Below are 12,325 nucleotides of genomic sequence, written 5' to 3' on the forward strand. Positions count from 1 at the left end.
GTCTTAGTTTTCTATATTGTCTTGTAGGTGAGACAACTGAAAGCCAGAGAGGTTTGATTTCTCCAAGATTATTAGTTAGTAAGGTGTATCAGTTTCAGCTCTCCAGATATACAGAACCAGTAGGAGATATTTATTGACATACACACATACATACATACATGCCTACAGATACAGATAATTATGAGATAATGGCTTGCATTATTATGAAGGTTGAGAAGTTCTATGACCTACCATTTATAAAAACCAACAGGATTAGTTCCAGTTCAAGCCCAAAGCCCTGAATATTAAGAAACTAATAGTGTAAATTCCAGTTCCAATTAAAAGGCCCAAGAACCAGGAACTACTGTCTAAGAGCTGAGGAAAACAGATGACCCTGCTTAAGAAGAAAGCAAATTCACCATTCCTGACTTTTGGTTCTACTGGGGTCATCGAGGGATTCACTCACATCCACCACATTGGTGAGAGTGATCTTTTTCACTCATTGTATGGATTCAAAGACTAACCTGTCCTGGAAAACTACAGATACATCAGAAAAATATTTCACCAGTCCATTGGGCTTCTGTTATCTCAGTCAAGCTGATATGGAAAATTAGCCATTATGTGTGTATATGTGGGAGGGACCAGCATTAGGAGTCAGAGCTTCAAGCTCTTATTACACTGTTCTTTCCAATTTGCTATTTTCTTCCACATGGCTAAGCTTGAAAAACTAAAGAGTTGCCGCTTCCTCCAAACAGGTGCCAGTGATGAGTTAAACAAGGGCTGAACAGGTACTCAGCCCTGGTAGAGACTTGGATGGCTCTGAGGATTGACTCAGGGCATAGAAGTGAGGGGAGGAAATGGCTGTGACACTCCTACTTTTCTGCCTGCCCTGCCTGCCATGGGATGCATCATAGCTGCTGCCTCAGTTCAGTCCCAGGCTGTAGAGACCCTTCCATGTGGGCTATGGGATAGATTTCTACAAGACAGAAATGCACAAGACACTAAGTCAAATGGGTATAGTATGAACTGGGGAAATGTCAATGTGCTATCATTTTTCTAAGTCAAGTGATTGTGATAGGATGGGGGGTGAAATATAGGAAGAGGACTAATCTTGGGGGAATACATCATCAAGTTTAGAGATGTGTTGAGTTGGGGGTGTGATATCAAGTATAAAGTCATGTACCCACAAATGGGCATTAGGCAGGTGTTCATGCTAAGAACACAGGTGGAGGGTGTTGGCACAAAGGTGGTAATGGTGAGAGATATTTTGTTTTGCAAGGGGAGCCAGAATCCTGAAGACTCTGAAGAAGGGAATCAAAGAACCGAAACAAGTCAGAGCGAATGGCCAGGAGGGCCATAGAAAGAGTCACGGGGACTGTCATGGACCCAGATATCCTAGGTTCTCACTCCCCTTTCCATAACTCAGTTACCAGGCAGAAACTCTGGGTGACCAAAGTAACAGAAAGAAGGAAAAGCTGCTTCCACATAAAGACCTGCACTTGCCTATTCACCACTAGTGTCCTTGACTGAAGCTCCATGTAGAGGAGCTGTGCATTGCCTGTGCTGCAAAGTACGCTGATGGGAGCCCAAAGAGAAAGATCAACTTACCACAATGAGTGCCACCACGGACAGCGTGTAGTAGATGGAATCCCTCAACAGGCACCAGGAGGAAAGAGCCACAACCTAAAGGAAGAAGAAGACAAAGAGAATAAGAAACAGGCTATCCGAATGTGCATGCTAGAGAGAGTGATCTTTTTTGTTGTTATTGTTGTTGGTCTTGGGACTGGGGATTGAAAGCAGCACCTTATGTTTGCTAGATAAGTGCTCTATGACTTGATGCATACCCAAAGACTTTTGCCATTTATTTTTGCTAGGGACTTTTGTATCAGCCTAGAAGCATGATCCTCCTGTCTTTGCCTTTTGTGTAAACTAATGTGTACCATCACACCCGGTCCTACAGTATGACTTCTGCCAGCTTTTGTTTTCTCCTAGTAGAGGACATAAATAGAACAAAAAAGGCAAAGGAAGGGGTGAATTAGCTCATCCTTAGGCTGAAAGATCTATTTTCCTGGCCAGTTACAAACCAGAGACAATCTTATGTCTGTCTGCAGTCTTGAACTCGATCAATCAGCCAATCAATAGGAATTCACTGAGGGTCTTTAGGTAGATTAGTCTGGATCTTCTGAGAGGCAGGTACCAAGACAGGATTTAACTATAACAACTGGGTTGGAAGGAAATGGCTAGTGACAGAAACCTTCAGGTTTGACCCCTGGGAAGGAGAGGGAACTGCTGGGTCTTCCAGGCTGCCAGCCAAGAGGAAGGTATGCAGCATGGCTGAGGGGAATCTTGGGTGCAAAGCTGCCCATCACAGTCCTCTCATGTCTTTCAGGACACGCATTCCTAACCTCAAAGTGGTGAGAGGTACAGACTTAACCTGGGCTTTTGTTAATGTCTGTTGCAGTTCCCTTCTAAAGGAGTACAGATGGAGACCTATATAGCGCCCTTTTGGCCTTCACACTTCATCTCTATTTTATATGTCTGAACTTGTTGTCATTTGACTCCTGATATAATCAGAATTAAAGAAAGAAAGGGAAAAAAACCCAACAACTGACCTGGTGATCTGGTGAAAGTGTTCTTGTTACTTGGGACATATGTCCTTAAAGAAATACTGGCTTTTCTGAGTCTAGGACAATAGGCATGTTGCTAGAGGTGATGGCAACCAAGGCTATAGGAGAAAGAGCCTCTGGGCACCACAAGGAGCCAGAGAGCTGGATGTTGTGGGAAAGTGGAAGGAGCTGGGGAGGCAGGTAGAGACTCCTGTTCTGGAGAGAGAGTCATTTCTTCCTGGTAAATTCTTTAAAGCTGCATTGTGAGGGCCACTTGATGCTACTCTGGCAAACTCTTATGAAGATGATGGGAAAGATCACAGAGCCATCTCAGAAAGCCTGATTATCACTCTCAAATGTCCCCCTTCCTTCAGCTCTTCATGTTCTCTACACCATGGTCACTGGACATTTGTTTGGCTATCTTTGCCCTTGGCCCAATAAGTAAAACTTGAACTTGAGCCCTTCTCACTCTTGCTCAGCTTTTTTGCACTCTAACCTTGAGTCACACCTCCATCTCCAGCTTTTTGCTGGTTAACTGAAGACACGCCTTTCAAATCTGTCTGCCTTGGATAGCTCTGAACTTCGATTCTCAGATCCCAGCCTCCTAAGTAGCTAGGATTACAGGCATGAGCCACCAGTGTGCCCAGTGGACCTTACCCTCTTTTTGCCAGCCATCTGACCTTAGCAAATTTGAGAGACATACCAAGATCCTAGCAGGTGTATTGGGGGAGAACTGGGAATCTTGGGTTCTAAGTCCCTGTGCACAAAGTCTCAAATGGAGGCCAGTATAAACAACAACAACAACAAAAACCCAAACCAAAACAAACAAAAAAACACAAACAAAACCAACCAAAAAATAGCTGTCCATTGTAAATGCCTCCCATGGGGTGGGGGTGCGGGGGCTTTGTCCTCCATCACTTGAAGCTGTTGGGATAAGTATATTAGCAATTGTGGCTAAAGGGTCATGGTTAAGGGCTCCAAGACCAAATGAAACAAAAAAAAACAGTAGCAACAGTTAAATTTTAAAAATAAACTGCTTTAAAGAGATTCAGAGCAAGCTATCAAGCAGAAAGACAGGCATAGAGATATATGCTAGCGATGGACATAGGAAAGAAGCAACTAAATCAACACTGACACCACTTGTCCTTGTGGGTAGTTTTCAAAATTAAATTCATGTATTGGTAATTGAATGCTTCGCTATTCCCTCAATAAAAAACATACCAACCCAATGAGGGTTCACATAGTTCATTTGAATTCTCAGTGAAAACAAATTTTTCTTTCTTTCTTACCTTTTTTTTTTTTCCATCACCAGGGTTTGAACTCAGGGTAGGAAGGTTGCTTGACATGTGCTCTACCACCTGAGTCACAAGCTAGCCCCAACCTAGACTTTTTTTGATTTTTAGTTATTATTATTATTTGTATTTTAGATGGGATGATTTTTTTTTTTTTGGCCTGGGGTTAGTCTTGGATTGTGATTCTCCTATCTACACTTCTCCCATAGCTGGAATTAATGAGTATTAGACATCTTTTTGTTTTTGTTTGTTTGTAAATCTCTAGATGGGTTCTAGTGACCATCTGACTTAGACCTCGAACATATTTCCAAGAAGAGAGAAACATGTTGGCATCAAAAGGGGAGGTCCCTTGCATCTGGAGGCGGTTGTCAGTCAACCCAGAGCAGGCTGATGAGAAGCCAGTTCAGGTTCCTTGGCACTTTGCAAAGGGATTACAAGGAAGCCAAGGTTTAGGGAAAAAGCCAAAGTGGGCAATTCTGCCCTTAACCTGTCATAGAGATGATTAAAAAGTCAGCCCCCAAGGAAAGCCCTCAATAAATTCAGCCAGAGAGTCTATTTCCCCTGTAACTCTAGGACTCCCTCCCAGTTGGAATTTCATCCTGGTATTTCCTTCCCTATATCTGGACTGCATTTCACACATTCTCTATTGAATATTCAGTTTGTTTCCTTCCTGTAATTTCATTTAGCTTCAGAATGGCATAATGCAGAAAGAAATCACACTTCCAAAACACAGGAAAACACATTCTATTCTCTTTCAGAATTCTTTCTTCTCCTAGGAAGTTAAAAATAATTATTGAGAATAAAACTATGTGCATATACATCACAAATCTATATACAGCTCTCTCTCTCTCTCTCTCTATATATATATATATAATAGACTCCCAATACCTATGGGTACTATGTATGTATAAAATATAACATAATATTTATAGCCACATTTCTTGTCAAGTGATGGAATATGACATGGCAGGCACATTTTCAAAGGCATAAATACTCTCAATTTGTGAGTTTGACTTTTTTTTTTAAAAAAAAGATCATCATTGAAGCAGATAAAGCACCATAATAGTTACATGACACAAAACTGCTATCTTCTTGGAGAAATGTTATTACACACAAATTTCACAGAAAAAAAGATTTGAGAATTATAACATGAGTTTCATGGCAAGCTTTTGAGCTGACATGATTTCTACAACAATTTTTTTTTCAGGATATATAGTCATACATTTTGGAGCTGGATAGGGCTGTAGTTGTCCCCCAAACAGTGTGAAGACATCAGCATTGAAGTTTGGTCAGGTGAGAGTCTGACATGGGCTTTTTTTCTAATGGGTAGATTGGCGCTATCATCTGTTTGTTGTTCCAATCTGGTTAAAACCTCACTGAAATCCGACAGACTTTCTAGAAGTTCACTACTGCAAATGGACAGTAGCTAGATGCTAGTGGCTCACACCTGTAATCCTACCTACTTAGGAGTCTGAGATCTGGAGGATTGTGGTTTGAAGCCAGAAGGGGTAGGAAAGTCTGTGAGGCACCATCTCCAAAATAAGCAAAAAGTAAGGCTGGAGGTATGGCTCAAGTACTAGAACATCAGATGAGTGAATGCAAGGCCTTGAGTTCAAACTCCAGTTCCAAATGAACATGGCCATGAGAAATGGTAAAACAATGCTTTGGAAAAAGATAATGAACTGCTTATTAATCTTTACATCCAGGAACACACAGTACAGTTTTAGTTATAGCTTAAATTTTATATATGTTTTCTGAGGAATTTCATTTTGATTTTTAGGGTTATGTGAGGAAAAAAAATGACATGTAAATAAACTGCTACTGGTGATATATTTAAATAGAAAAGAGACCACATCAGAACAGTGCAGACACAGAGATATCTCTTGAATATTCTTCATGGAGCACAGGAAACAAGACATGCTCAAGACAGCCTGGGGGGGGGGGTCTCTGCAAAACTTATAAGTGCTTTCTTCCCTCTCTACAACATGCGTTATGTGCAACAGTTTTCATATTAAATGGAAGTTATTCACTGTGTGGCCTTCACAAGTTGGTAGTTCAGAGTGCTTACACAAACATACACATCAGAATTCACAGTGGGCTCCACTGCTAGCAAAAAAATGCTGGCCTTGCAACCACAGGGCTATGGCTTCCCTGCTGAGCTCCAGAGCCCTTTGCCCACTCTAGAGACCAGGGACCAGTGAACCTGCATTCACTCCCAGGCTCTCACAGACTAGCATTTGATAACAGATGCAATGCTAGGTGCCTGGAACAAGTCTGTTGAGTAAGTGTAGTGCATTTAGGGCCATTTTATTAAAGTGAAAGTGTTGGTTTGAAGTCTGCATGGGGGACCATGCAGACAATATCTTCTTGTTTCAGCCAAGTGGAGAGAGAGCTAGGGTACTTATCCACTCAATGCATCCATGTCTGGTTGAGGGCTACATTCAGGCATGTTAATTTTCTGATATGTTTCTTAGCTCAAAGGCTTTAGTGGCCAGGAAAGCCCAAGGACAAAGCAATGGAGGTCTGGCTGTAGGAGTCAGGTCAGTGGAAGTGAAGTGGTAAAGGTGAGGAGTCACAGATGGAGTATTGGCAGTGTATGTTCCAACTGGAAACAGGATTCATCAACAACCAGATAATCAGAGTAAGCCTTCACACATGGAGTTAAAAAATCTTTAAACGGGACCTGTGATAGTTTGAAACTGGAATTCCTCCAAATGGCCATGTGTTAAAGGCCTCATCCCCAGCTTAGTGTTACTGGGAAGTAAGACCTTCAAGAAGTGAGGCCTGCTGAGAGGTTTTAGGTCACTGTAGGTGTAGGAATTTGACTATACCTCTGCTCTTTTCTTGTTTTATTTTTATTTTTGTCATCCATTTTTGCTTCCTGACCATGAGGTAAACAGCTCTACTACATGCTCCCTGCCATGATATACTGTCTCCCCACAGGCCCCAAAGAAGCAGGACCAACCGAGACCATAAGCCAACATAAACCTCTGCTCAAGCCTTTTTAACTTGATTATCTCAGGTATTTTGTTATAGGAATAGAAAAACACAGCCCACTCCCATTGAGTCAAAAGTAGCTTCCACAGTTTCACACTCGTTCAGGTCAGGAATAGTGTTCTGTTTCCCCAGCCCATAGAGTTTGAAAGAAGACAGGAAAGGCTCCTGAAAGCCAGGACCTCTTTCTTTCTCCTTCTGAGTGCTGACTCCTGGGGTACTCAGTTTGCAAGGTGTCATAAGTGTGAAACCACACTTACCATGTGCTCACTTTTCTGAGTATATGTGGGTTTTCAATGAAAATGTTACTCAAATCCCTAGAACCACATAAAAGTTACTAGAAAATGAAACTATGTTTGCTATCAGTTAATATTACCTGTTAGTTCTTGTCTTCCCTTCTTCCCTTCCCTGTTCTTTCCTTCTTCCTCTCCTCTCCCATCTCTTCCCCTCCTCTCCCCTCCCCTCATTTCTCTCCTTCCTTCCTTCCTTCCTTCCTTCCTTCCTTCCTTCCTTCCTTCCTTCCTTCCTTCCCTCCCTCCCTCCCTCCCTCCCTCCCTCCCTCCCTCCCTCCCTCTCTCCCTCCCTCCCTCCCTTCCTTGCTCCCTTCTTTCTTTGGGCTTGAACTCAGGACATCAAGAGTACTTCGGTGGAACTCTAGTACTTGAGCCATACCACCCCGCTGCCCCAATCCCTTTATTTTTTTGCTGGTTACTAAGGAGATGGAATCTAGTGAGCTTTTCTTCCCAGGTTGGCCTCAAACCCAAATCCTCCAGAACTCAGTCTCCTGAGTAGCTAGGATTACAGACCAATGTGAGCCAGCAGTGCCCTGCTTATATTAGTTTCAATGTTAACTACTCCATGGAAACCTGAGGTTGGCTTATTAATCACATTATCTTCTAAGATACAGGAAGATTTTTAGATGTGGATTCAGAGAATGATTTTGCATTTCTTTGGATGAGCACACCATTGGCAATTTAGTGATTTTGGAAAGCTAGATCTTTTACATTGCTCATGAGTCTCAGGCTGGATATCGATGGTGGTTTAATTCTGGTTGTTTGTCTTGGTCAGTTTAATTTGTTACTTGCTAATCGGAATACTTACCCACATATCTATTGCAGTTCTGGGGGTAGAGTGATAAGATGGTCCAGGACTTTTGCCTTCTCTTGCAAGGCACCCTCGCATCACCATGGAGCTGATCTGTAGCAGTCTCTTTAGACAAGGTGAGCACTACTCAGCTTTCCACGAGTCCCTCAATGCCAAAGCCAAGAGTCAGCCACTCCTCTCTTACTGTTGTTTTGGCCCTGCTTGCTTTCACTCACTCAATTCTGTATACTTGGACCTTGGATAAACATGCACTATGTCCTCTGACTTAGAAGAATTGCACTATTAGTATTGACAACGAATCTAGCCAGCTGCCATTTCCTTGAAGTTTAACATGGTGAGGCTTCTTGAATATTTTCTGGGCTAGGCACTCATTCACACTCTGTGAATCTCCTTTCAGTAGAATGTATTAAAGGCATACAATAAATAGCAAAGAGTCACAAGAAGTTGTTCATTGAAATTCAGCTATCCAAATATGGAAGCTATTTTAACATATGCTCTTCTTTGTAAATGAGAGCTGGTAAGTTTCTTTATTGTCAGAACAGGCAATCATTAAAATAAAGAGATGAATAAAGAAGGAAACTGGGAGCTATCAGAAACAACTAGAACATACCATGAAAGCACCCTATATTTCCATAGAGTTGATGACACAGGTATTGGTCCATGTTTGTTCTCTCATGGATAATATAACGTAAATTTTTCTCCATCCAAATTCACTTCCCCTGCCCCGCCCTCCAGTCCAATTTATGGAAATGGAAACCGTGAGGTTTTACTTATTAGCTCCTGGCATTTGGTCATTTGATTATCTCTCCACCAGCAGAAGGACTTAAGGTAATGTGTTCCTGGGTCTACCCTGGTAGTGCTGGTAGAAACTCAGGTGTAGGAGGTAGAAACAAATGGCAAAAAATTCTGACTGGGGGTATCTTTAGGTTTCAATTATGTGTACTGTTTGGTCCATTGTGATAGATAAAAAGTTGGCCATATGTCTGTAGTTTTTTTCAGGAAGAATGAAAGTGGCTCGTAATATTCATTCTCTTCTCTCAGACCCGTAAGTACAGAAGTGGAGTCAGTCCTTGGAGGACTGAACGATGTTCTCTCTCTCCACAGCTAAGTGTGTGCCTGCTGCAATTTACCTCAAGTGTGGTCCAGGATAGCAGTGTGGCTATCCCTGGGGAGTTGTTAGAAATGTACTTCCCAGGCCCCACTGCAGACTTACTGCATCAGAGTCTGCATCTTAATAAGATGCCCAGCTGATGTACAGGCACTTCCAGTGTAAGAAGCACTGACCAGCATAGAGCTGGGGAATTCCCAAGTCACATAAATGTGAATGCAAAAAGGGAGAGACTGGTGAGGGGCCACAGCCCTGGCCCTGAGCAGTGGGTTCTAGGTATGGTGAAGGTGGCACGGGAAGTCATCTAGGATCTTTGGGTCAGAAAGCAACTCTGTGGGTGAGGAAGGTGGAGGTGGGAGGATGAGACTACAAATGAGAAGCTCTACTTGCTGGGACTTTCTTCATCTATTTTGAGCATTAACCCAGCTTAAGAAGCTGGGGAAAGAACATCTCCTCTTACTACAGAACTGTATAAAATGATTCTAGCTCCTTTACAAGATACCTACATGAAGAAGCAGCATAAGGAAATTCAAACCTGAGTGGCACAGAGTTTATTTTATAACATATGTCTTTTGGGTTAGGGAATAAATATTTCCTCTTACCATTTACATAACCTGAAAGGGCCACCTCAAGCTTGAGGGGACATTTTGGTGCCTGATCTGTAACTCATCATCATAGGACTTGGTCTCCAAGCTGGCATGGAGTTTTCCTGTGTCCCAAGTGTTGATCAAATGGGAAGATAATACATATCACGTGAGTTGGGAAATCAAACAACTGAGACCTTGCCCAGCACTTGCAGTTAAACATATTGGAAGTAAGACAATCCCTCAAGTGACAAAATTTATTACATTAGCATTTGGTGTCTGTAATGTAATATTACCAGACTGTGGAAAGGTGTGAGAAAATGGATAATGGAATCCTAGGGATGCAGTGTGTTCCATTTCCTTCTACTTGCTCTGAAAATTAAAAAGCTGTAAGCCAAGGTGATAAGAAATAGAATGAGCCATTTTTCAGTTCACAGGCTTGGATATGATGTTAGAAGTCTCCTTTTCATAACCTGGAAAAATCCAAGCTTTTCTGGTTCCTTCAATTAACAAAGAGCAAGAAGGACTGAATCTGCACTTTCACAACAAAGATTTCGACCTGCTTTTTGTCAAAGAATGGAACAGTTGCTATGCCAGGAGTTAAAGGGTTTAAAGTGGTAGTGTGTTCAAAGAACAGACGTGGGTGATCACTCTCCCCAACCATATTTGGGAGCTCCAGGTTAGAAGGACATCCCCTTGCAGGTGAGGCCAAGTTCTTATCTTACAGGGCCATAGTGATCATTTCACACTAAAAACTACTGGTTGCTATGCCTTTGTAGCTACTGGCTGCAGTTTGCTTTCAGACACTCTATTCTAAGAAATTTCCGTGACTCAGAGTAGGGAGAGCAGGTGACACTCATGAATCAATCCTACAGCCAGGGCAAAATGAACATAAGGGCATTTCATAACATGTGCTTGGAAGACATTATCCTCCTACATTAAATGAATTGGGAATTAAAGCACGGTAATAATACATCCATAGCACATCCAGGCTTGATCCGTCTAAAACAATAGAGCAGAGCTAAGGGACTAAGATAGCCAATAAACCCGCCAGTTATCAAAGGCCCTTCCCAAGGAGCTGAACAATTTTTAGATGAACAGATGGAGAGAGGTAAGAGAAGTGCTCCCTTCTTCCCAGTGCTCACTCTGGGGAGATGTTTTCTGCTCCCAAAATGGGGACAGCTCTCCACTGTCAATGAATTAGGCATAGAGTGTAACCCAAAGACAACACTTGGACAAATATGAAAAGTAGAAGGTGCTTTCTAATCACATACCCTGCAAAAATGACTAGTTTCCTGCTTAGTTGAATCTTGTTTTACTTAGTGATGACTTTGAAACAGGAAATTTGAAGTATAGTTTATAAGCATTAAAAGCATATCAACATAAGACCTATAACTCAATGAGTTATAAATTTTTTGGTATGCCCATGTAGTCTTCATCCCAATCATAATAGAAAATATTTCTATCTTCCGAAAAAGTGTCTCCCAGTCACCAGCTTCCACTCAATCACTGACAGCTTTTATCTTTCATTGTAGCTCTGCTGTGACTTAAGTTCAGGTCTTCCTGCTTGCTGGGTTGGCACTTTGTCACTTGAGCCATATGTCCCCAGCACCAATTTTTTTTTTTTTTTTGGCTACTGTGTATATGTGTGAGTGAGTGCGCATGCTTGTGCTTATCCTGGGGCCTGGGGCTTGCATTCATGGCCTAGGTATTGTCCCTGAGCTTTTTTGTTCAAGGCTAGCACTCTACCACAGCTCCATTTCTGGATTTTTTGATAGTTAATTGGGGATAAGAATCTCATAGACATTCTTGCCCAGGCTGGCTTTGACTGTTAATCCTCAGATCTCAGCCTCCTGAGTAGCTAGGATTAGAGGCATGAGCCACAAGTGCCAGGCTTGCCAGCTACTTTTGAGATAGGGTGTCAGGTCCTTCCCAGGCATGTCTGAGCTGTGGTCCTCCTATTTCTAGGGATCTATGATTACTGAGATGGCAGGCATGTGCCATCTCATGGCAGACTCTCCCTGTGCAGACACAGTCTCTTGGACTTCAATTCCCGGAGTTGCCTAGAACCACCTTCCTCTCAATTGGAGCTTTCCAAGTAGCTAGGTTGATAGGCATGAGCCACCACATTCAACTCTTCACTGTACTTTTGAGTTTTATCTGTGTTGTTGTATCAGTAATTTGTTCCCTTTCATTGTTGAGTAGCATTCCATTTGTCCATCCATCTCCCTGTTGGGCACTTGAGATGCTAACAGTTTTGACATATGACTAAAGCTGCTATGAACATTTTGAAACAAATCTTTTGGTGGATACTAGAGGGGCGCTTTAGATGTACATGTCTTGAAGTCCTTAGTTTCCTTCTTAAGGGTCTCGTGTCTTCCTGGCAGTTTCTGGTGACTGCTAAGCAACTGAAATGTGTAGTTGAGTTTTTCCTTGACTGCCAGAACTTGGGCTCTGAGTGGGTGGAAGGAATGAACTGACCAAATCAAAAGTGGCCTATGGGGCTGGGAATGTAGCTTAGTGATAAAGTTCTTGCTTAGCATGCAGGAAGTCCTGGGTTCGATTCCTTAGCACCACATAAACAGAAAAAGCCAGAAGTGGTATTGTAGCTCAAGTGGTAGAGTGCTAGCCTTGAGCAAAAGTAGTCAGGGACAGTGC

The 12,325-nt window shown here is 42.3% G+C and overlaps 1 protein-coding gene across 1 annotated transcript in view; it reads right to left on the minus strand.

Moving 5' to 3' along the window:
* Positions 1-12,325, minus strand: part of Slc24a3 (solute carrier family 24 member 3) — a 485,462-nt gene that overhangs the window by 58,771 nt on the left and 414,366 nt on the right. Inside the window, exon 7 of the mRNA XM_048348728.1 lies at positions 1,588-1,662. Coding sequence (XP_048204685.1) covers positions 1,588-1,662 — 75 coding nt within the window. The remainder of the gene's footprint in view (positions 1-1,587; positions 1,663-12,325) is intronic.

The sequence above is a fragment of the Perognathus longimembris genome, chromosome 6 (genome assembly GCF_023159225.1).
Source record: "Perognathus longimembris pacificus isolate PPM17 chromosome 6, ASM2315922v1, whole genome shotgun sequence".
NCBI classification, from domain to species: Eukaryota; Metazoa; Chordata; class Mammalia; order Rodentia; family Heteromyidae; genus Perognathus; species Perognathus longimembris.